Genomic DNA, 22,623 nt, shown 5'->3' with positions numbered 1-22,623 from the left:
CAATATTTTACTGCATTTTAAAATACCAAAATTAATGCAAAGACATCCAGGATGAACAAAAATATCAAAACATCAAATTAGAACAGGATCCCACTCTGCAGTTGCAGGACCCAGCCTCATTGACCTCACCCCAGCTCCAGCCCTCCAGAGTGTATGGGGGACATTAGATTAATCCTGGATAATTATTATAATAGTAACCATCCTGAGAAACTGAGGTGACTCATTAAAAAGTAACACCCCTTCCTGAGTCATTTGGTGAAACCACGTCCTAGCGTGTTGCTGTGCTGCTCAGCTCTGTACCACGTTCTGGTTGGGAAAAAAGGTGTGTGATTAAAGACTTCTAGCCACGTGCATGCTTGGCTCTTTTGAGGGTCATTCCTCTTTAATTCCAATCAAGCCCTTGCTGCCTTTTCTCTTGAAAGACAGAGCGGCATACATGCAGGGAGAGTTGAAGAATAAACATGGTGAAAGGGAAAGGAAATAGTGAGAAGGGAAATTAGCATGGCCTGGCTGAGAAACAAACCTAGGTGACTTTTAAGGGGTGACACTGATGCTTCAAAAGGAGGTCTGATGGACTAAGATGGTGACAAGTAACAACATCTGAAGAAAGCAAAGAGAGAATTGCTGCTCTGGGGCTAATGCTGATGAATTTGGAGAAATGATTGAAGAAGTGGGAGTGTCAAGAAAATCGGAGGAAAGAACCTGTGAAATCTTACGTGGTTACTCTCCAAGGAAGGGAAGTGACAGTGGCTATCGTAGGTGTGGCCCAAGTCTTTAGGAGCACAAACTGACACCTGTTCCAGGGAAGGTGTTTATCTCAAGGACGAATAACTATGATAAGGTTAAAAAAATCTCTCACCTCCCCTTTCTCCCCACAAAAAATTGTGTCCTTATACTCTAAAAGGAAAGATAAATTAGCAAACATCTGTGGAACAGAACAGAGTGAGGATGCTTTTTTTTAGCATAAGTTTGACTAAGCATCAAATGGATCCCAATGAGGAAGAAAAAGTAAAAGTCTCAAACAAGCTTAATTTTATAAACATGGAAAGGAATGAAAGAATCACCCACAGTCACGGACACATAGGAGATTTAACAGGGCGCTGTAAGGAAAGTGAAAATATGTCCAGACACCAGAGGAGCTGGGGGTGGGGGTGGGGAGGGAAGCTAAACATTACAAAGGGGGTTAAAAACTTTATTATGGAGAATTTCAGACATTTACAGAAATAAAGAGAATAGTATAATGAACCCCCTATACCTATCACTTAGCTTTAACAATTTATCCACTCACGTCTAGTCTGGTTTCATACATCCCCACTCCCATGGATTATTTTTATGTAAATTCCAGACATATTTCATTCATAAATATTTCAATGTTTATTTCTAAAAGATGAGGATTCTTTTAAAAATCTTACCAAAATTCTTTATCACATTAACATTTAATAATAATTCCTTAGCAACAGAATTTTTCCAATTGTCTCATTTTTAAAAATAGTTCGAGGGACCAGCCTGGTGGTGTAGTGGTTAAGTTTGCACACTCTGCTTCAGCGGCCTGGGGTTTGCGGATCCCGGGTGCCAACCTACACACCACTCACCAAGCCATGCTGTGGCAGAGTCCCACATAAAACAGAGGAAGATGGACACAGATGTTAGCTCAGCAACAATTTTGCTCAGGCACAAGAGAAAGATTGGCAACAGACGTTAGCTTAGGGCCAGTCTTCCTCACATACACACACACGCAAAAGTTTGGGTAAGAATCCAAATAGATCACAGATGGTTGATATGTCTTCTTTATAGTTTCCCCCCTCCAATTTTTTTTCTTGAAATTTATTTATTGAAGAATCTGGTTTTTTATCCTGCTTAGTCCCCTACATTTTGGATTTTTCTGATGATCACAATGTCATTTAGCATGTTTCCTGCCTGTATCTTTCCTGTAAACTAGCAATTAGTTACAGGAGTTTGCTCTGATTCAGGTTTAATTTTCTTAGTAAGAATATTTCTTGGGTGGAAGTATGCACATATGTACACAGTGTCTGGCTGTCTCTTGTGGGACACATTGATAAGCCTATTATTACACTGGGGATTGCAAAATGGTGGTATTTTATAATTACTTCTTTATTCATTAATAGTGGCATTCTATCATTTATTTATTAACTGGACTATTTCTATAAACAAAAACAAGAGCTTTAAAATTAAGTGGGAACATGCTAATCTCTCTTATGTTTATATAAAAAATACATATATTTTTAAAAGGTTAAAATGTTGATGCTGCCCTACCTGTTTCCTATGTCTGCTTCCCTGTTTCTCCTTCCTTTGAGAATCAAGATCTCAGATAATTAGTGTCAGACACTTGTCTCGTTTTTTCTCTTGGTTTTTCTTCAGCTAAACTGTAATCTGTATTCTGTTTCCTAACTCTATTAAAACTGGTCAGATGAAGTACTGATGATGTCCATATTGACATATCCAATGAAAAAGTTTTAAATTTGAATCTGAATAAAAATGGTGCACATTTTCACGTTCTCTCATCTGATCTCTCCAAGTATTTGCACTATGCACTGGGCCCGTTCCTTGTGCTTCTCTGCTCTCTCGCGTCCGCGAGTCCCAGGAATGTTGCCGAGATTCCCCCCGACCCCGGCCATCCTTGCTTAGGCTCCCTCATGAAGTTCCTTTCTCATCTCAGTGTCTTTTTTCTGTCCTTACTGCTTTTTCTCCTGGTGTCTACCTCCTCCTCTCGTCCTCTCATGGCTGTAGGTCGCACCAGCCGCTGGAGGCCCCCTGCCTGTATTTCCCGAACTCCAGGCCTACCACTCAGCATTTCACTTGGAAGTTCTCAGGAACCTCAAGGTCAATGTGTCTTTTTGGAGCGTCACGGTCTTCCCCTCCAAGTCCGTTTCTCCCTTTAGATCACCCTGTATGTGGTAAGCACCGACAGCAAAGCAACACCCCCGCAGCAGCTGGCGAGCCAGGCCCAACTTCCTCTCCATCCTCGCGGCCTCTGGCGGCAAACGCGGCCACTTCTGTCTCCGAGATCGCCACGTGCGCCCCTCTCTCCTCATCCAGCGACACGATCTGGGCTCACACTGCACTTCGTTTCTCACCTCCCACTTCTGTAGCTTCCTGACTGATCTGGCTCCTCGCCGCATTCCCCCGCCCCCTCCACAGCTGCTGCGTTTCCTCACATTCCCAGCCCGAAGTTTACATCCGTCCTCTCAGCCCACTGGCTGCCGTGCTCGCTGGGCCTCCCGGGCCGCGCTCTCCCCCCTGCCCCGCTGCCCTTCCCTCCAGTCGGGCCGCATGCCGCGCCCTGAAAAGCTCGTCTCTGCAGCTCTCTGCTTTCTCCGCGGCTCCTGCCAGCTCCCGTCTGAGCTTTGAGGGCCGCCTCCAGGCTGCTCTGTGCTCTCCTTTGTTATGTTTTACAACCCTTAAGAATGTAAGCGTCAGCAGGCCGGGCTGGTGGCGAAGCGTTAAGTTTGAACACTCTGCTTTGGTGCCTGGGGATCACAGGATCCCGCGTGGACTTAGCACCGCTCATCAAGCTTCGCTGTGATGGTGTCCTAGATAAAATAGAGGAAGACTGGCCTAGGTGTTAGCTCAGGGACAATCTTCCTCAAGCAAAAAGAGGAAGGTTGGCAACAGATGTTAGCCCAGGGCCAATCTTCCTCACCAAAAAAAGGAAATGTAAGCACCACTTTTAGCTTGAGGGCTGTACAAGTGCTGGCCTGGATCTCGATTTGGTCCCAGACAACAGTGTGCTACCCCCAGTCTAGAGGGTCTTTTCCTTGCATTCTCCACTTCCCTAGCTCCTACTTAGCCCTTCAGGCTCAGGTTAGGAGTTCCCTTCTCCTGGAAGCCTCCCTGGCTTCCTCCTCCTGGTGTGGCTTAGCTGCCTTCCTTTGTGCCACCACGGAGTTATATGCTCCCTGTGCAGGTCTTTCTATCATGGTTGATTTAATTGTCCTCTTCTTTAGAGAGCAAATGCCTTAGGGGTAAGAAGTGTGTCCATTTTTTTTTTCTCTATATGCCTAGCAGAGGGCCCAGCACATGGAAAGTGTGCTGTAAACACACTTGTAACACACACTGTGTGCTGTAAACACACACGGTGTAAATAGTAAATGACTGTTTAGTGAGTAAACAAGAAGAGGTGCGCTGCTGGGTGCCTCTGACAGTACTGACTGCTGGCACTGCCTGCGTGTGTCCGCGGGCTGGTCGCTGTCTGAGCACCTTTCTGGGTCATTTCACTCAGTTCACAACAGCCCCATGAGGAAACGGTTTCATTTCCTCCATTTGAAATATGAGGAAGCTGAGGCACAAAAAAGGTGAGGAATTTGGCCAAGTGCACTTGAATTTCAGCAAGGCTTCTGAGAAGACCTTTTGTGACAGCCTTCAACAAACAGGGCAAGAGCTCACCATGGGCTATGGTCTGGGTGCTAGGGCCACATCAGTGAATAAAATATACAGAGCTCCTCCTTTCAAAGTGCTTACATTTTAGAGAAGAGAGACAGTCAATTAAAAAAAAGAGTAAGTAAAATGTATAGTGTATCGGATGATAATAAGTGCCGTGGAGAAAAAGAAAGCAGGAAAAGGAAATGGAAGTTCTACCATGAAAGGCACAAGATCAAAGAGGGTGGGCAAAGAAGGCCTCCCTGAGAAGGGGATGTCTGTGAAAAGATCTGAAGGAAATCAGATAGTCATACTAGATTATATGAAGGATGGGAGAGACTTCTCAGAGATGAAGTCAGAGAGGTAAGGGGAAGGCATCATACTGTAGAGCCTTTCCGGCCACTGTGATGATTGGGCTCCACTCAGATTCAAAGGGGAAGCTCTTGGAGGGCTTGGAGCAGAACGGCTTCTGGCTTCTGGGCAGAGAACAGACTAAGGGTGAACGAGTGGAAGCTGGGAGTCAGATTGGGTGGCTATTGCAATAATCCAGATAAAAGATGACGGTGGCTTGGGCAGGGTGAGAGCCATGGAGGACAGGGTGAGAAGTAACTGGAGTTGGGATATATTTTGAAGGTAGACTTAACAAGATTTGCTGAACAATGGAATGTGGGGATGTAAGAGAAAGAGGGGACTCAAGGATGACTCTAGATTTGGGGCTCAAGCATCTGGAAGAATTTGGCTGTAGTTGACAGACACAAGAAGGATGTGGTTGGAACAGGTCCGTAAGGGAGGACTGGGAGCTCAGAAGAGATAGCGAATAACAGCCCAGTGGGCTCTTAGCTAATTGAATGACAAGGTCCGTGCTACTGAATAGATTGATGTCAGCAGGAGGGAGATCTTGAGTGTTTGAAGGGCTCTGTGCATTGACCTGTCTTTTTATTAATGTTGGGGTCATTTTGCCATTGACACAATGCTAGATATAAGCTGATATACTGGGTGACAAAACAGAGTCCAAGGAGGATCTTGACAATTCCAGAAGGATAGGCTAAATCAAGCAAGACAAAGTTAACCTAAACAAACACAGAGCCTTGCAAATTTGAGCAGTTCAAGCAATATCTATTTGCGGAATAGCATTGTTGTTAAAAGCTCATCGTGGTGAAACAGATCTGGTTCAAAATCCCAACCTGCCCCTTCTTAGTCCTGTTCCCTTGATTCAGGCCTTACTCAAAGGGATGTTATGAAGATAACAGAATAATCAAGTCCTTAATGCCCCATCTAGAATGTAAGAGGTAGTTGGTAAGTAAGATGTTCTATCATCAAAGACCATTTTTCTATCCTTCATTTTTTAAAAAATTAGGTATTAGCAAAACTTGGAGTTTGGGGTGGGCTTTTACAAGGCCTCTTGATATTGGGACTAGAGGTTTTCTAGTACGTGAAATATTATTTCCCCAGAACGAGCCAGCCTCCCCAACTCCACCTGAAAATGTTAGCCCTCTTTTTTTCTGACTTCTGCTTTCACCTTTTTCTGCCTTAAGATTAATAACCTATTTTATGTTTTCTATCATACTTTAAGTCACTCTCTTATAATATTTGTTTACAACTTTTCTTCCTTTGCCTGACATCTTGGAACACTTTCCAGGGCTTTTTATATTACTTTTCTCACTATATTTTTATTGAGCTATAATTTACATATGATAAAATTCACCACTTGTAATTACACAATTTGATGAGTCTTGACAAATGGACACACTGTAAACAACAAGGACTTTTGAACCTACACTTTTAAAGTCATCTAGTTGAAAATAATTGAATTTCTGAGCATGTTTATAAATGACAAATTTGTAAGTTAAAAACATATAGTTTTAATCAGTATGAAAAGAGAAGTGAATACATTTAAGAACAGTTATTAAGAAAGGTAAGAGTATTCTGAAAAATCTATTAGATCATATACTTGTCTTCCTTTTGTCCTCTAAACAAGATAAAGTGCTTACAGAAAAGTAAGAACTTGCCAAGAATAAAGTGGATTTCGGGATACTTAGGGCTCTGCCTGTAACTGCTGCTGAGAATCAGGGTACTAATTCCTCTTCTTAGTCTTGGTCTTCTGGGTTGTTTCCTTTTATGCTAATGTGTTTAGAGTCAGGGTGTGGTTGAAGAATGCAAGATGGGCAGGAAGGAGAGTGGAGAGGCGGTAATAAGATCGGCAGGCACAAGCAACAGCAAAACCCTCTTATTCTGCTCCTTAAATAGCTAATTTCATGGACGGCAGAGCAAATTATTTGTTTGAAGCACAAAAAGGAAAGCACAAAAGGAAACTGTTTGAAAAAGAGACAATATGTTAAAGTCATTATGTTTTGCGAGTAGTTACATGATAATGCTTCTGAATGCTTGTTTAATGTAAAAATGAGCATTTCTAGATATGGGCGCATTAAAAACACCAGCTGTAAGTAGAATGCTAGTGACTGGGAGGTAGATAATGGAGATCAGCGCCTTTTCCTTTGGCCCTCCTGGGTTGCTCCATGGGTCTCTCTTCATCTCTCTCCCTCCTCTTGTCTCTTTTGACAGGCCTTCAATAGCTCCTCATTCTTTTTCCCCTTATTTTGGGGAATTTCCCAAAGTCTTTTTTCCCATTCTTTCCTTTTTCTCTCTCTACATAATTTCTCCTTTGGAGATCACACTTACTTCCGTGTCTAAGGAAGTGTCACCACCCTTTCTGAAATAGCAATCCAAGGATCACCCAGAGTCTAGCACTTGGAAGCATTTCCATGTAGGAGGGACGGCTTACAAAATAGCTCTGGGATGTCCCACGACTTCCTTCTTCCTGGGACTTCCCTCACGTTAATTACCGCTGTCCCTCCCACTAGGCCCCAGAGGTGTCCTGCTCCAGCATTAGAGTTCTGGCCCAACTGTGGATAAAAGCCTTTCTCTTGAGGAAAAGCCTTTCTCTGTAGGGGAGTTTATAGCGATCTTTTAAAAAAGAACTAAAATAAGCAAACAAAAAGAACACTAAAACCTATGAGAGAGACACGAAAGCCTTTAATTCAGCCTGGTCTACAAAATATTGTTTAGGGTTCTAATATTCCCGTGAGCATTTATAGGTTATCTAGAGGTGGTTCATGCTCCAGGATTAAAAATAGACTCATAGGAAGCGGTATCTTGCCAGTCCACGTAGAGAGGACTCCCTCTCTCATTTGAGGCTTCCCGCTTGAGAGACGTACCTCTTCTCTGGGAGACTGACTCCTAGAATGACCACATTCCTTGAGAGAGGCCATTGCTCACTAGATCAGAGACACTTGTTGTCTAATAGCCACTATTTTTTTTTTTTTAAAGATTTTATTTTTTTCCTTCTTCTCCCCAAAGCCCCCCGGTACATAGTTGCACATTCTTCGTTGTGGATCCCTCTAGTTGTGGCATGTGGGATGCCGCCTCAGCATGGCTTGATGAGAGGTGCCATATCCGCGCCCAGGATTCGAACCAACGAAACACTGGGCCACCTGCAGCGGAGCGCGCGAACTTAACCACTCGGCCACAGGGCCAGCCCCTCTAATAGCCACTATTAATGTCAAATTACTGGCCTAGTAACAACCACAATATACACTCAACAGAAATTTATACTCAGCTCAGGATTATGCGGGACTCTAGTTCACACATCTCCGTAGTGACTTGAGCTATATTCCTAGCTTAAGCTTATTTATTTGTTCTTTCTTTTGTTTATCCATTCAGTCAATATTTCCTCAGCACTTCCTGTCAAGCACTTCCTGTTAATCATTGTGCTGGGGGGTGAACAAGACAGATATGGCACCTACCCTCATGGAACTTGCATTAAAAGAGGTGGGCAGACATCAAAAAATGATAAGTTGAGGGCCAGCCCCGTGGCTGAGTGGTTAAGTTCGCGCGCTGCACTTCGGCGGCCCAGGGTTTTGCCGGATTGGATCCTGGGTGCAGACATGGCACTGCTTGTCAGGCCATGCTGAGGCGGTGTCCCACATGCCACACCTAGAAGGACCCACAACTGAAATATGCGACTATGTACTGGGGGAATTTGGGGAGAAAAAGCAGGAAAAAAAAAAAAAGATTGGCAACAGTTGTTAGCTCAGGTGCCAATCTTTAAAAAAATTATAAGTTGATAAGCATTATAAAGGAAGACTCAGGGTATTATGGGAGTCTATAAGAAGATCTAATGTAATCAGGTTGGTCAGGGAAGGCTTCCTGAAGGAAGTGACATTTAAGAGAGACTTGAAGGATAAACAATCAGCCAGGTATGTTCATGTCTGTGTGTCAGAGTGAAAGGAGGAGCAGGGAGGAAATACTATGCAGAGGGCACAGCATATTCAAGGAATGTTAGGAGCTTAGATAACCTGCCAAGGTGGTCAAGGATCAAATCATGCTGGGCCATGTTATGGATTTCACTCTCTACTCTAAGAGCAGCAGGAAGCCGTGGAACGTCAGGGAGGGACGTGATTACATTTGAACTTGGGTGAGAGTAAGAAGTAATAATAATAATAATATAAAGACAGCTAAAGCTACACTTTGGGCCAGGCACTATTGTAAGTGCTTTCCGGATATTACCTGATAGGCACCTCACACAAACCCTATGAATCAGGTACTATTTTGACGGCAAATTTATAAGTGAGGAAACGTGTACAGATGGATTCTATAACATGTGCAAGATCATACAGCTAACAAGTGGAGAGCTGAGATGGTGAGGAGCCCAGGTAGGAGGCTGTTGCAGAATTATCAGCAGAAGATGCTCAGAGCTTGGACTGGAGTAAAGACAATGGGGGGCATTAGGGTAATGGGTTAAAATATATATGAGCTGCAAAATGTATAGGACTTTTCTCCAAAGCACTACATTTCTAATTATCGGTATACTTTTAAATTAATTAATTAATTTTATTATGGAAAGAACACTTAACTTGAGATTTACCCTTCTAAAAATTTTTAAGTATGTAATATAGCATTGTTAACTATTACCTGGCATACTTTTCAACTTGACTGTCTCGCTGTTGCTTCAGTTTTCTACCAATATCCTTTCTCACCTGTTTTTCCTATTCCTGTTAAAGGTATTATTATTATTTGCAATTATTCAGACCCAAAGCATTGAAGTAATTTTCTCTCTCTCTCTTCCTTCCTCCCAGTGAGTGAGCAGTCACAAAGCCCATGCCAGTTACCTTTTGCAAAGTCTTCACCGTTTGTCCCATCCTTCCCATCCCCAGTGCCTGTAGACATTTGAACGCAGGTCTGTTTGCATGGAAGACTACTGGCAGGCTGTCCCTACTGAGTACCGCAACTTCACTTGGTCCTGGCTCTAACCTCAGCTACTCCAACTGGGAAACTGGATTTGGGGAGCACACAGAGAATGGGCCATGTATGGCTGTTAGGTCCACTTTAACTAAAAGATGAAGATGGTTTAAGATGTTATAGACGAGGGAAGGAGAGAGTTTAACGGGGCTAGAAAAAGAGAAATCACAGCTAGGAGGACCTGAAAAGTGTGGTTTCCTGGAAGCCACGTTCCTGCCATGGCCATGCTGTAGCTCACAGGCTCTCCTACTGATTAGAAAGCTGCCCATTTTTCTCAGGCTGAAACATCAGTGCCCCAGTTTTACTGTCAAAGACAGGATAATGACATAAAAATACTTAGGATTAAACACAAAAAGCATTGGACAGGCTTTTCAGATGGAAGGAAGAGTACACTGTCTAGTTCTTATATTTCGTTTTGTGTTTTATTACATCAATGTATTGAGTCTGTGTGTCGGTCACTTTACTTCTGCCGTCTCAGTCTTCAGAACACTCCTGTGAGGGAAGTGTTAATGTCCCTCGCTCCTTCCTTTACAGCTGAGAAAACTGAGGGTCAGAGAGATTCACTATCTGGCCAGAGGTTACACAGCTGGAAAATGGCTGAGCCAGAATTCAGTTCAGCTGTGGCTGACCCCAGAGTCTACGTGTTGGTTGCTCCAACCTGCGCCTCTAACAGCAGAGAGGCGCAGGATGCTTAAACAAATATCTTTAGAAGTTTTAACATTTTAAGCTTAGAGTTGAAAGCAGTGATGTTTTCAATGAATTGGTCTCTGACAGTCTAGTTAAGGTCAAGGAATTTGAAAATATCCCCCTAAGTCTCTCCTTCTCTATAGTTCTGTGACATTTTTCAGTTGTTTTGACTCCAAGTCAAAAAAGAAGAAGATCGATATAAATGCCCTTTTATCCATGGGAGACCCAATTTAGTGAAGCCATTACAGTATTGCTCGTGAGTCCGTAGGATTTGAAAATAATCTTTCTCTCCCATTTTAGGAATAAAGTCAAAATGGGGTTTGGAAGTCATGTATTTAGTTAATAGATGCTTACACACAGGGTATTTTTATAAAAATAAATTCTATTTAAAAAATCTTAATGATATCATCAGAGCCATTTCTCTAGTAATTATCTGACATTGGATTTGATTATAAATAGCTTCTATGTGTATGTCCAATCATTTCTTGCACAGTGCAGTCTGAGGCTATTAACTTCTGTTTACTTGGTTAACACTTAATCTAGTCATACATATAAAATAAATCGTTCAGAATATATAAGGTACAAAATATAGTGAAAGAAAAAATATACTTAATACATGTTAGTGGTTGTTTATAACTTACTTCTATAAATTTAAATTACTAAAATGCATTCTTACACTACATATGGTAAAGATTATTATTTTAACTTTGTTTTTATGGGTTATTGAAAATAACTATTAAAAATTGGAGTTGGGGCTGGCCTGATGGCCGAGTAGTTAAGTTCGCATGCTCTGCATCAGAAGCCCAGGGTTTTGCTGGTTTGGATCCTGGGCGTGGACACGGCACCGCTCATCAGGCCACACTGAGGTGGCGTCCCACATAGCACAACCAGAGGCACTCACAACTAGAATATACAGCTAAGTACTGGGGGGCTTTGAGGAGAAGAAGAAAAAAAGAGAGGGAGAAGATTGGCAACAGATGTTAGCTCAGGTGCCAATCTTTAAAAAAAAAAATTGGGGCAAAGTAACTGACCAACACAAGGATGGTAAACAGTTACTCTAGCAGATTTATATTCCTATTTTTTAAAGCTATACGTAAACACAATAGAGAAGATGCATTTTATACATGTGATGCATCGTCATTCCTGTGGCTGCCACATTTTTGTATTGATAGTAATTCAGATTTCCTCCCTTCCTAGTTCTCTATTTAAAAAATTGTTTAAATCAGAAAACAGACAAAATCCTGTGCCATTTCTGGTGTTAACTAAAATCAGTTTATGTAGATCAGCTTTCTATCAGAAAGCTTGTCTTGCCTTGTCCCCTTCAGGTGATAGTTGCATACAAAATGAGAAAACCTGAAGGTCCTTCTTTTCTGAGCCTTCCCTTTCATTTAAGGTAAATTTCTCTTTCGAAGTCATTTGATGCAGAGGCCAGGAGCAAGTATTCTGGAGCCCTACTGCCTGGGTTTGAATCCTGGCCTTGCTACTTCCTGACTGTGTGACCTGTGGCAGGTGCAGTGTCTTATTCGCCTCATGAGGATGATAGGAGCAGTACATGTCTTATAGGATTGCCATAAGGATCAAATAAGTACTAGTGCCTAGAATACAGAAAGCACTTTGTAAATAGTCATCATTATTGCACAACGTAAGTTTTATTCAATGGTTATGTTACTGAAGTATTATATACATATGCATAAATGTACTTGTATCATAAGTTTTCAGCTTAGTGAAATGTCATAAGCCGAACAATCCTGTGTAATCAGCACATGAGTCATGACACAGAAACTAGTACCTCAAAAGCCCTCGTTACACCTTCTAGGCATATCCCTCCATAAGAGTAACCAGGATCCTGACTTGGATTAGTTTTGTTAATGGCTATTTGTTACACTTCGATATTGCAGCAACTGATAAGGGATTTATTGTAATAGGATTTCATTTTTTATTTAATATCTAAGACAAACCTATTTGCTGATTAATCTTTTAATATTTGTAATAATGAATAAAATACATATAAATACAATATATAACATATAAAGTATAATATATAAGAATAAATCATAATATTTTAATATATTTTGTTTTCTAGGTTGAAAAAACTCCTTGAACAAGAAAAGGCTTACCAAGCCCGTAAAGAAAAGGAAAACGCCAAGCGGCTCAATAAACTAAGAGATGAGCTTGTGAAACTCAAGTCCTTTGCACTCATGCTGGTGGATGAAAGGCAAATGCATATTGAGCAACTTGGTCTGCAAAGCCAGAAAGTCCAGGATCTTACCCAGAAACTGAGGGAAGAAGAAGAGAAGCTCAAGGCCGTTACTTCCAAATCCAAGGAAGACAGGCAGAGGCTGCTCCGGTTAGAAGCGGACTTTGAGCACAAGGCTTCAAGGTTTTCCCAGGAGCATGAAGAGATGAACGCGAAGCTGGCTAACCAAGAGTCTCACAATAGGCAGCTCAGACTCAAGCTGGTTGGCTTAACTCAGAGAATCGAGGAGCTGGAAGAGACCAACAAAAATCTTCAAAAGGCAGAGGAAGAACTTCAGGAATTAAGAGAGAAAATTGCCAAAGGGGAATGCGGCAACTCCAGCCTCATGGCAGAAGTGGAAAATCTCCGCAAGCGCGTGCTTGAAATGGAAGGTAAAGATGAGGAGATCACTAAAACTGAGTCTCAGTGCAGGGAGCTGAGGAAGAAGCTGCAAGAAGAAGAACACCACAGTCGGGAGCTCAAACTTGAAGTTGAGAAGTTACAGAAGAGAATGTCTGAACTGGAAAAATTGGAAGAAGCATTTAGCAAGAGTAAATCTGAATGCACCCAGCTACATTTAAATCTGGAGAAAGAAAAGAACTTAACCAAAGACCTGCTAAATGAATTGGAGGTGGTGAAGAGTCGAGTTAAAGAACTGGAATGTTCTGAAAGTAGATTGGAAAAAGCTGAATTAAGCCTAAAAGATGATCTTACAAAGTTGAAGTCATTTACCGTGATGCTGGTTGATGAAAGGAAAAATATGATGGAAAAAATAAAGCAAGAAGAGAGAAAAGTGGATGGACTCAATAAAAATTTTAAGGTAGAACAAGGAAAGGTTATGGATGTAACTGAAAAATTAATTGAAGAAAGCAAGAAGCTTTTAAAACTGAAATCCGAAATGGAGGAAAAGGTATACAATTTGACAAAAGAGAGAGATGAGTTAATAGGCAAGCTGAAAAGTGAAGAAGAAAAATCCTCTGAATTAAGCTGCAGTGTTGACTTATTAAAGAAGAGACTTGATGGGCTAGGAGAAGTTGAAAGAGAAATAACCAGAGGAAGGTCTCGAAAAGGACCTGAGCTTATCTGCCCAGAAGATAACAAGATTAAGGAACTAACCCTTGAAATTGAGAGACTGAAGAAACGTCTCCAGCAGTTGGAGGTGGTCGAAGGGGATTTGATGAAGACAGAGGATGAGTATGATCAGCTGGAGCAGAAATTTAGAACTGAGCAGGATAAGGCTAACTTCCTCTCTCAACAACTGGAGGAGATAAAGCACCAAATTGCCAAGAATAAAGCAATAGAGAAAGGCGAGGCTGTGAGTCAGGAAGCTGAGCTGAGACACAGATTTAGGTTGGAAGAAGCTAAAAGTCGAGACTTGAAAGCGGAAGTGCAAGCTCTTAAAGAGAAGATTCATGAATTAATGAACAAAGAAGATCAACTTTCTCAGCTCCAAGTGGATTATTCGGTGCTTCAACAAAGATTTATGGAAGAAGAAAATAAGAACAAGAACATGGGGCAGGAAGTCCTCAATCTGACCAAAGAGTTGGAGCTTTCGAAGCGTTACAGCAGAGCTCTTCGACCCAGTGTGAATGGAAGAAGAATGGTGGACATTCCTGTGACGTCGACTGGAGTTCAGACTGATGCTGTCAGTAGTGAGGTGGCGGAGGAAGAAACGCCAGCAGTATTTATACGGAAATCCTTTCAAGAAGAGAATCATATCATGAGTAATCTTCGCCAGGTGGGACTGAAGAAACCTATGGAACGATCCTCCGTTCTAGACAGGTATCCTCCAGCAGCAAATGAGCTCACTATGAGAAAGTCTTGGATTCCATGGATGAGAAAAAGGGAAAACGGGCCCCCGATGTCTCAAGAGAAAGGGCCTCGAACAAACTCCAGTCCAGGACACCCAGGAGAGCTGGTCCTTTCGCCAAAGCAGGGCCAGCCCCTGCATATCCGAGTGACCCCAGACCACGAGAACAGTACCGCGACTTTGGAGATAACGAGCCCGACATCCGAAGAATTTTTTTCTAGTACCACTGTCATTCCTACCTTAGGGAATCAGAAACCAAGGATAACCATTATTCCGTCACCAAATGTTATGTCTCAAAAACCAAAAAGTGGAGACACTACTCTTGGCACAGAACGAGCCATGTCCCCAGTCACAATTACGACGTTTTCCAGAGAGAAGACGCCAGAAAGTGGAAGAGGCGCGTTTGCCGACAGGCCCACATCCCCCATTCAGATAATGACAGTGTCTACATCAGCAGCTCCAGCTGAGATTGCTGTCTCTCCCGAAGCCCAGGACATGCCCATGGGAAGGACTGTCCTCAAAGTCACCCCAGAGAAACAGACTGTTCCGACTCCAGTGCGGAAATACAACTCCAATGCCAATATCATAACTACGGAAGACAACAAAATTCACATTCACTTAGGTTCGCAGTTTAAACGATCCCCTGGGACTTCAGCTGACGGAGCAAGTCCAGTTATTACCGTCCGACCTGTCAACGTGACAGCTGAAAAGGAGGTTTCCACTGGTACCGTCCTTCGCTCCCCCAGGAACCATCTCTCGTCCCGCCCTGGCGCGAGCAAAGTGACGAGCACTATCACCATCACGCCGGCCACCACCGCACCCACCCGAGGAACCCAGTCAGTGGTGAGTGCCGCAGGCTCCGCGGCGCGGTTATAGAAGAGCATGCACTATTTAGATATTAATTTAAACTAATAGACTAGAATTTATGATTCCTAGACTCCGAACAAATACTACAGCATATTTTGGGAACTCTTAAGAAAGACAGGAAGCTTATTATTTAAGTATAGAAACTGTGGCTTATTTTCCCATATCTTCACTATAATTTGTTTTAATTCTCTGTGTATCAACATAGACTCAAGACAGACTTCAAAGTGTGAATTACTAATTGCTTTGCCAGTAAAGCTTTTTGTTACTGGCTCTATCAGAGCTGAATAGCATTCAGAACTGCTCACCCTGCTCAAATGGTTCAGTCTTGCTTTTTAGGCAACACGGAGCCCAGCTTAGTCTTGCAGGGTTGCTTCTCTCTGATGATTTTTCTAAAAAGACAGTGGAGGTGTAAGTTGTTGTAACTCAGAGCAGAGTTTCTGCTGGAACATCTTATTTCCTATTTAAGGGTCAGATCAAGACAACGTTCTTGATCTTCTATAGCAACATTTTTGACTACCGATTAAACTCCCTAAGAATTAGGATTTCAGAACAACTCTCTAAGATTTCTGAGGCCTGAACAATGGCCGCCTTATTTCAGGTATATCAGATTCCATAAAATCAAGGACAAAAAAACCCTTTAGGACACCTTAGAAACTGGATAATGAGGCTAGTTCATTTGAGCATTTATTTATCAACACTTATTATTAGCTACCCTTTAGGCACTGGGTTAGGTGCCAGTACAAAGAGGACCAGTGGAAGTTCTCTGCTTAGTGGGGGCAGGAGTGGAACCTACTTTTGGATCTATGATAGAGGTATGTACAAAGGAACCATCAGAGAGGTTTCACAGAGGAGATTTTCATAGATAAGGAGAGGTTTTCCAGAAGGGAAAGGGAAGGGGTATGTAGAGAGAACAGCGTGTGCAAAGGTCCGGCAGTGTAAAGGAGCCTGGCATGGGGGAATGGTGAGCAGACACGTTGTGCTGCAGCAGCTGGGCGTGGAGACAAAATGGAGAGGCAAACCAGGGCCAGGTAGTGAAGAGACGCGCATGTTTTATTATGAAATTGACATTTCATCTCATAGACAGACAAAGGGAGCCATTGAAAGGGTAATGATGATTTAAAAATTACATTATGTTTTAGAAAGAAATGTCTATAAAACAGTTCAAAAGATAAATTGGAGGGGACGAAGCTAAAGACAGGGACACTGTTGCAATTCTCTAGGCCAGAGATCGTGTAGGCTTGAACTATGGTAGTGAAAATGAGGACAGAGATATCTTGAAGATAGAATTGTAGGTTCCATGACAAATTGGGTATAGACGGTGGCTCTGAAGTTTCTGGCTAGGCTGTATGGGTGCACAGGATGAGGAACATAGGGGGACTACTGTTCAGGGGAGAAGATAAGTCATGTCTGAGGCATGTTATATTTGAGATGCCCGAGGGACACTGGAAATGTCTAGCAAGTCGTTGGAAACACAGATCTGTATTACCAGAGAGCACTGAAGACTCCAGGTCCTAAGGCTCAGCAACACATGAGTGATAACTGAGGTGATTCTCAGGGTGAATGTCAAAAATTAAAAGAGGGCTGAGGATGGAGCATGGTGACACCCACATTTAGAGGGCAGGCAAGCTAGAACGAGGAGCTATGGAGAGACCGAAGAGGAGCCGTCAGAGACAGGAGGTGAACGGGTGAGACTCAGGTAAGATACCACAGGAGAAGAGTCTTAGGAGCGCTTCAGGAAGGAGGGTGTCATCAGCAGGAACAATAAAAAGTGAGGAGAATCTGGCATGGTCAGGAGGTGAAGGGAGAGCGGAGGGCGGCCTCAACTGATGAAAAGTGGAGGTAGTTTGGGGGACGGTAGGAGTCAAGTTGCCTGAGTCGATGCCAGGCGGCCTCTCTTTTCTCTGTGAAACAGGAGTTGAGGTCCTCTTCAGTCAGGGTGGCGGAGGTGGGTTAGGGCCTTGAGAAAAAAGAGAAGTTTGGCACAGATGTTTCAGGAGAGGGAAAAGGGAGGCGTCACAGTGGACTAGACACCGACTCCAAGCTTCTGATGCTAATTTTGTCTGGAGAGGGGCTGTCTCTGGGGGCTCCTGTGTGGCAAGCGTCCTGCTGCTGTTCAGACTGATGGCTATCCAGGGGAAACTCACCCAGATCTCCCTGTTTCTCTGTATTTTCTCTTCTACAGTCAGGACAAGACGGGTCATCCCAGCGGCCTACACCCACCCGCATTCCTATGTCAAAAGGTATGAAAGCAGGAAAGCCAGTAGTGGCAGCCTCAGGAGCAGGAAATCTGACCAAATTCGAGCCTCGAGCTGAGACTCAGTCTATGAAAATAGAGCTGAAGAAATCTGCAGCCGGCAGCGCTACCTCTCTTGGAGGGGGGAAGGGCTGAGGGCAGTGGCGGAGGGGGTATGTTGTGCGGATGCTACTGGTGCCGTGAAGACGAAACCTCGTCTGTTCGTGCCAACTCTTTACATGTACTAACTGAAGTTTTAAATATTTTGTTTATAAAATAATCAACTAACAGCCATGTGTCTTTCCTATTTTGTGAATTTGTTTGGACGCTGGGGAACAGAACTAACTAGCAAAACTACTGTTTGCTGTGTGCTTTGCTGAGGTTGCTGGGCCTGAGGCAGGGCCTGACTTCTAGTCCCAGTTTTGCATCTAGAAAGTGGAGCCATCAGTTAACCCATCAGAGCCCCAGTTTCTTTGTCAGTAAGATATGGGGGCTGGAGCATATCCTAAAGCCAGCCCCCATATTTCCTAATTGTAAATCAAATTTAATAGCCCTTGTTCCACAATAATTGTTTTTTCAAAAATTCTATTATGAAATAGGAAATAGTTTAGCAATTTTCATTTACCTCTATCAAATCCTGAATTTGCTTCATGTGCTGGAAAAAAAATCTCTGAGCTATCACAGAGCCTGGACCTCTAAAGGGTTGCAAAAATGAAAGCCCCTGAGACAATTTCAGGAGGTGATCTGAATGTAAAATAAAATGGAAATGAAATATGGAATCCTAAAAACAGAGTTTTACTTACTTGTGTGTGTCTGTGTGTACTGTAGAGGTTTTGGCCATCTCCAAAATATTCCCAGAATTCCACAGACAGTGACTTTGGCACCGTCCCTGCCAGACTCGTACCCATGCCAGTGTGCAGTTGACTGAGCCTGGGGAGCAGCTTGAGCAGAGCTGCTGATGGCCCTTATAGCACCACAGAGGCTGTGATGGATAGAAAATGGAGGAAAGTAAGTCCTGAGACCTTAATGCCAAGAGAAAAAAATGACAGCATGCACAGCTTAATTGAATTCAAATATTTCCCTCAGTTAAATGTGGACTTTACTTGCAAATATAGAACCAGTTCATGATTGTGTGTGTGGTGTGGAGAAGTGAATTATTATCATTCCTGTCAGTTTTACTTGTGTGTTTATCATTTTCATTAATTTTAAGCATGTTTTAATAAGCATGAAACAGTGTGTGAATGCAAAATGGCAGGTGTCTTTGTAAGATTAACGTGTTGAAGTGGACACTGCTGCGTAGTCACACAACCTCAGTGAGCCCAGGGCCAATAACCTGCAGCTTAGCATCTGAGGGCTCACAGAGGCAGCACCTTTGTGGAAATTTTTCAGCCAATTGGGTGAACTTTTCAAAAATAGAACAACTACAAAAGTACAGGTTATTTTTTTCACTTCTGAATTGTGAGGGCACCGAAATTATTTGATAGTCACTGCTCTTGATATTTGGGAAAAGGCAGAGTTTTTACAAAGAGATATGATTGGTTTTTAGCCTGCGAATCATCTGCTTCATGGTAAAGAGGCCTCTCTGAGCTCTCTCTGTGCCAGCTTCCTGTCCCTGCCGAGCTGGGGCTTCAACTCCAGCCGTGGGGGTGGCCTCCTGTACTCCGTCACTTCAAGGAGACCTCTGTGCCTGCAGGCCATCAGTTCTCAGTAGATATGTATGAAAAATTGTTGAACAACCACGGCAGACGCATCATAATAATGGGATTTCAGGGCTGGCCCTGTGGCCGAATGGTTGAGTTCACACGCTCAGCTTCAGCAGCCCAGGGTTTCGCCAGTTCAGATCCTGGGCATGAATCTAGCACCGCCCATCAGGCCACGCTGAGGTGGTGTCCCACAGAGCACAACCAGAAGGACCTACAACTAGAATACACAACTAGGTACTGGGGGGCTTTGGGGAGAAAAAGAAGAAAAAAAAGAAGAAGATTGGCAACAGATGTTAGCTCAGGGCCAATCTTTAAAAAAAAAACCAAACAATAAAAAAAATGGGATTTCAAGGTAGGAGAAAGGCACTAAGAAAAAAAAGACTATGAAATATGAATTTGAACAAGTTTAAACAGGAGATCTTGCTATTTCGAATACTGACCTGTATTTTTTTAAAAGGGAATTTTTTCCCCTTTTGTAACGTGGACAGCCACCCCTTTGAAAAACAAGGATATTCACTGTTTCTCGATTGCCTCCTTGGCAGTGAGGGTTTAGTGTTACTGTACCATAGATACTGTAATGGAGCAGATGAAGGTGTCGGAAGATGGAAGCACTGCGCTCCTTCTGGCTCTGCTGGCTGTCCTGCAGCGATGTGTACCGTGGTCCTCCTGTCACCGCCGCTGTTCTCGTTCTCACCTGCTCACCCCGTGCTTACGTTGTTTCTGCCTAGAAGTCCGTACCGTCCGCAGGGAGAGCCTCCGAAAGACTTAATGGTGCATGTACAGGATGTTCATGCATCTGGATCTTGGAACGGAGCCACTGCAAAACACAACTGCTCAGAAAACTTGTCAGAACAACACATGTTCCCTTTTCAGAAAAGATAAAGAGCAATCGCCATGGCGGCATTTCTTTGTAGTTTTAGAACCAACTCTACATTTCTTGGATAGTTTTTTTTTAAACCACGTATTAGAAATGAAATCCACTGGGGATAGGAGGTGGAGGGTTAAATGCACTCCAGCTCCAGCTTCCAGTTGTGAGTACAATGTTTGTAAGATGCAGTTTCATGTGCTTTTATAAGAATGAGTGGGATTAAAAACTGAGCCTTTTCCCTATCCTGGAACAGTGTTGTGTAGGAAAATAAAAGGGGTCTCACCGGGGCTGCTGTGTACAGCTGCTGCTCAGGTCCTACCCTGGGGAATGGCGGGGGTGCCGTTCCACAGATTTCACTGTGATGGCGCCCCCTGGGCATGTGCAGCGCACAGTCGGCCGCCACAGGCGACACCTTGGTCTCCCCACCTGAGAATGATCTTCCTGTGTTGACTATCGCAGCACACTGCAATGGTGGCCGTTTAGCAGTCATAGCACCAGAAACGTTCCCGTTTGGGACACGGCCCTAAGGGCATTTAGCATTTCTTGAAAATGACCTTCCTGTCTAAGTCACCTGCTTAAACAAAGTAATTTAGTTTCTACTGGCATTTTTCTTATATTTTCAGTGAGGACAGATTAATGGGTGGCAATGGAGCTCTCTAGAAATTTTGGTGTATTCATTAAGGTAGGGTGTTACCGGATCGCTTACTTGAATGTCTTCAAGAAAGAAGTCAAGAAATAGCTTTGATGTGTAGTGTGGGAAGAGTATAATTTCAGGGAAATGAAAACATGTCCAAAAATGTAAGATATACAAATATTTGAATTTCTCATTCCCTCATAGATTCAGAATACTGGGGAAAGAGTAAAACTTTCCTGACTGGGAAAACTCCAGGGACATCAGATAAGAAGAGCATGTTCATATGGGAGGCTGGAGGCAGAGAGGGAAGAAGTAACAAGATGGGCACAGAGAGGGTTCCCCAGTAAACTGGAGCATAGGATTCCAAAATTTCCCCAACCCAGATGAAGTTCAGTGTTTCCTTCCTACCCCCTCCTCCAGGGAGTCATCAGTGGTTACCTCCTCATCTCCTGCTCTTTCAACTTCTCCTTTTCCCCTGTTACCTCCACACAGGGCATGAGGGTGCTCTGGCCTCTTCCATTTGAGCGCAGTTCTTGCTTCAGCTGTGCAATCCTCCATAGCTGCTGCCCTGTCTCCTTCCTGCCCGGTTAAGCCGATGACAAGAACACTCAACCTTTGCTGCTTCCACTTCCACGCTTCCGATTTATTCTTTAATGACTTTTTATTTTGTTAAAGTAATTTGTATTCATAGTTAAAATATCAACCAGTGCTAAAAGACAATGAAAATACAGTTTTGCTCCCTGGAGAAAATAATTTCTAACTCTTAGCTATTCTGATACTTTCTTCCATCTTGCTAAATAATATGCTTGTACTCTGACTTTTTATTTATCAATTTTAGATATCTTCTGTCTTCCCATTGTTGTTTCGATTGTTGAAGATTTAGTACTTTCTTGTGCCCCCTCTTCTCTTTTCCCCAACTTCCCAGTATGATTACGTAACACAGTTTTTGATAAATCAGCAGTCCGTATTTGCATGTTCATATATGTATATGTTTACAGTGTACATTTAAACATTGTTCCTTGCTGAGCCAAGTAGTGTACTATGATTATGTTTCCTGCCTGTTACTGCTTTTCCCCCTTCAACAGAATAATCGCTTTAATTTTTCACCTGCTTGGTTTTCTATGTATCTATTTTTATTTTTTCCAAATGCTCCAATAGATCTGCCAAACGCCTATTCGTAATTTTCCAAACGCTGAGACACATCGGTTTCTCATTTTTCCCTGGAGGCCTCCCGATCCAGCCTTCTGCTTCCCTACTTAGTCTGGACTGCTGGCCTCCAGGCTGCTGCTCAGCTGTTGTCCTGCTGCCTGTGTTCAATCCTGTTTCCTGGATTTCTTATCTTCTACTTCTTTTGCTTACCCACCTGTCTGTCTGCCTTTCTATTTACCTATCTACCTATCTATCTACCTATCTGTCTGTCTTTTGAAGTACATCTTCCAGTAGTTTCTACAGAGAAAAAAAAAATCCTCCAGTAAGCTCCTTGAGGCAGGCTACCTGCATCCAGGGAACAGGCCAGGGTAGGTGAGATGGAGAATCCCACAGTTCAGTGTGTAAACTTTTTCATTCTCCTGCATTCAGTCTACGCTGTTCGTTCTTGTACCAAGGTCCAGAACTTAGTTTTTTCAGAAAGTAAATCTCAGGTCTCTGGTAAGGGTCAACATAGTCTGAGGTTATGCTCTTCTCCCTCCGTGACCAAGACATCTAATGTCCTTTGGTTTTCCTCTGACCTCTCTGTATCACCTCAATCTCCCTTGCTGGCTCCTTATTTTATGCATACATCTTAAGGGTTGTAGTTCCCCTCATCTCTATCAAAAGCCATCTTCCTACACTACGTGCTCGTTCTGGTGATTTTATGCACTCCCATGTCTTCAATTTATCCCCCAAATGTTGATGACTACCAAACCTCTATC

At 43.0% G+C, this 22,623-nt stretch overlaps 1 protein-coding gene and 1 long non-coding RNA gene across 11 annotated transcripts in view; one reads left to right on the top strand and one right to left on the bottom strand.

Moving 5' to 3' along the window:
• The window catches only part of FILIP1 (filamin A interacting protein 1), a 221,663-nt gene that overhangs the window by 188,546 nt on the left and 10,494 nt on the right, over nt 1-22,623 (top strand). For 5 of the 10 annotated variants that reach the window (XM_070558957.1, XM_070558959.1, XM_070558961.1 and 2 more), the window contains 2 exons: nt 12,446-15,251; nt 17,458-18,293. In XM_070558957.1, the coding sequence (XP_070415058.1) occupies nt 12,446-15,251; nt 17,458-17,664 (3,013 nt within the window). In that variant the 3' untranslated portion in view covers nt 17,665-18,293. Of the gene's footprint in view, nt 1-12,445; nt 15,252-17,457; nt 18,294-22,623 lie in introns of those variants that run through there. The other 5 variants (XM_070558962.1, XM_070558963.1, XM_070558965.1 and 2 more) reach the window with 2 other exon arrangements.
• Nucleotides 16,305-21,599, bottom strand: LOC139073606 (uncharacterized). Its single transcript, XR_011522511.1, has 3 exons — nt 19,776-21,599; nt 18,312-18,490; nt 16,305-17,232 (listed from the first exon to the last, which is right to left on the bottom strand). It is a non-coding gene; the product is annotated as an uncharacterized lncRNA (long non-coding RNA).

This window comes from Equus przewalskii, chromosome 9 (genome assembly GCF_037783145.1).
Source record: "Equus przewalskii isolate Varuska chromosome 9, EquPr2, whole genome shotgun sequence".
Lineage (NCBI taxonomy): Eukaryota > Metazoa > Chordata > Mammalia > Perissodactyla > Equidae > Equus > Equus przewalskii.
This window is presented reverse-complemented; position numbering and strand designations above follow the sequence as displayed.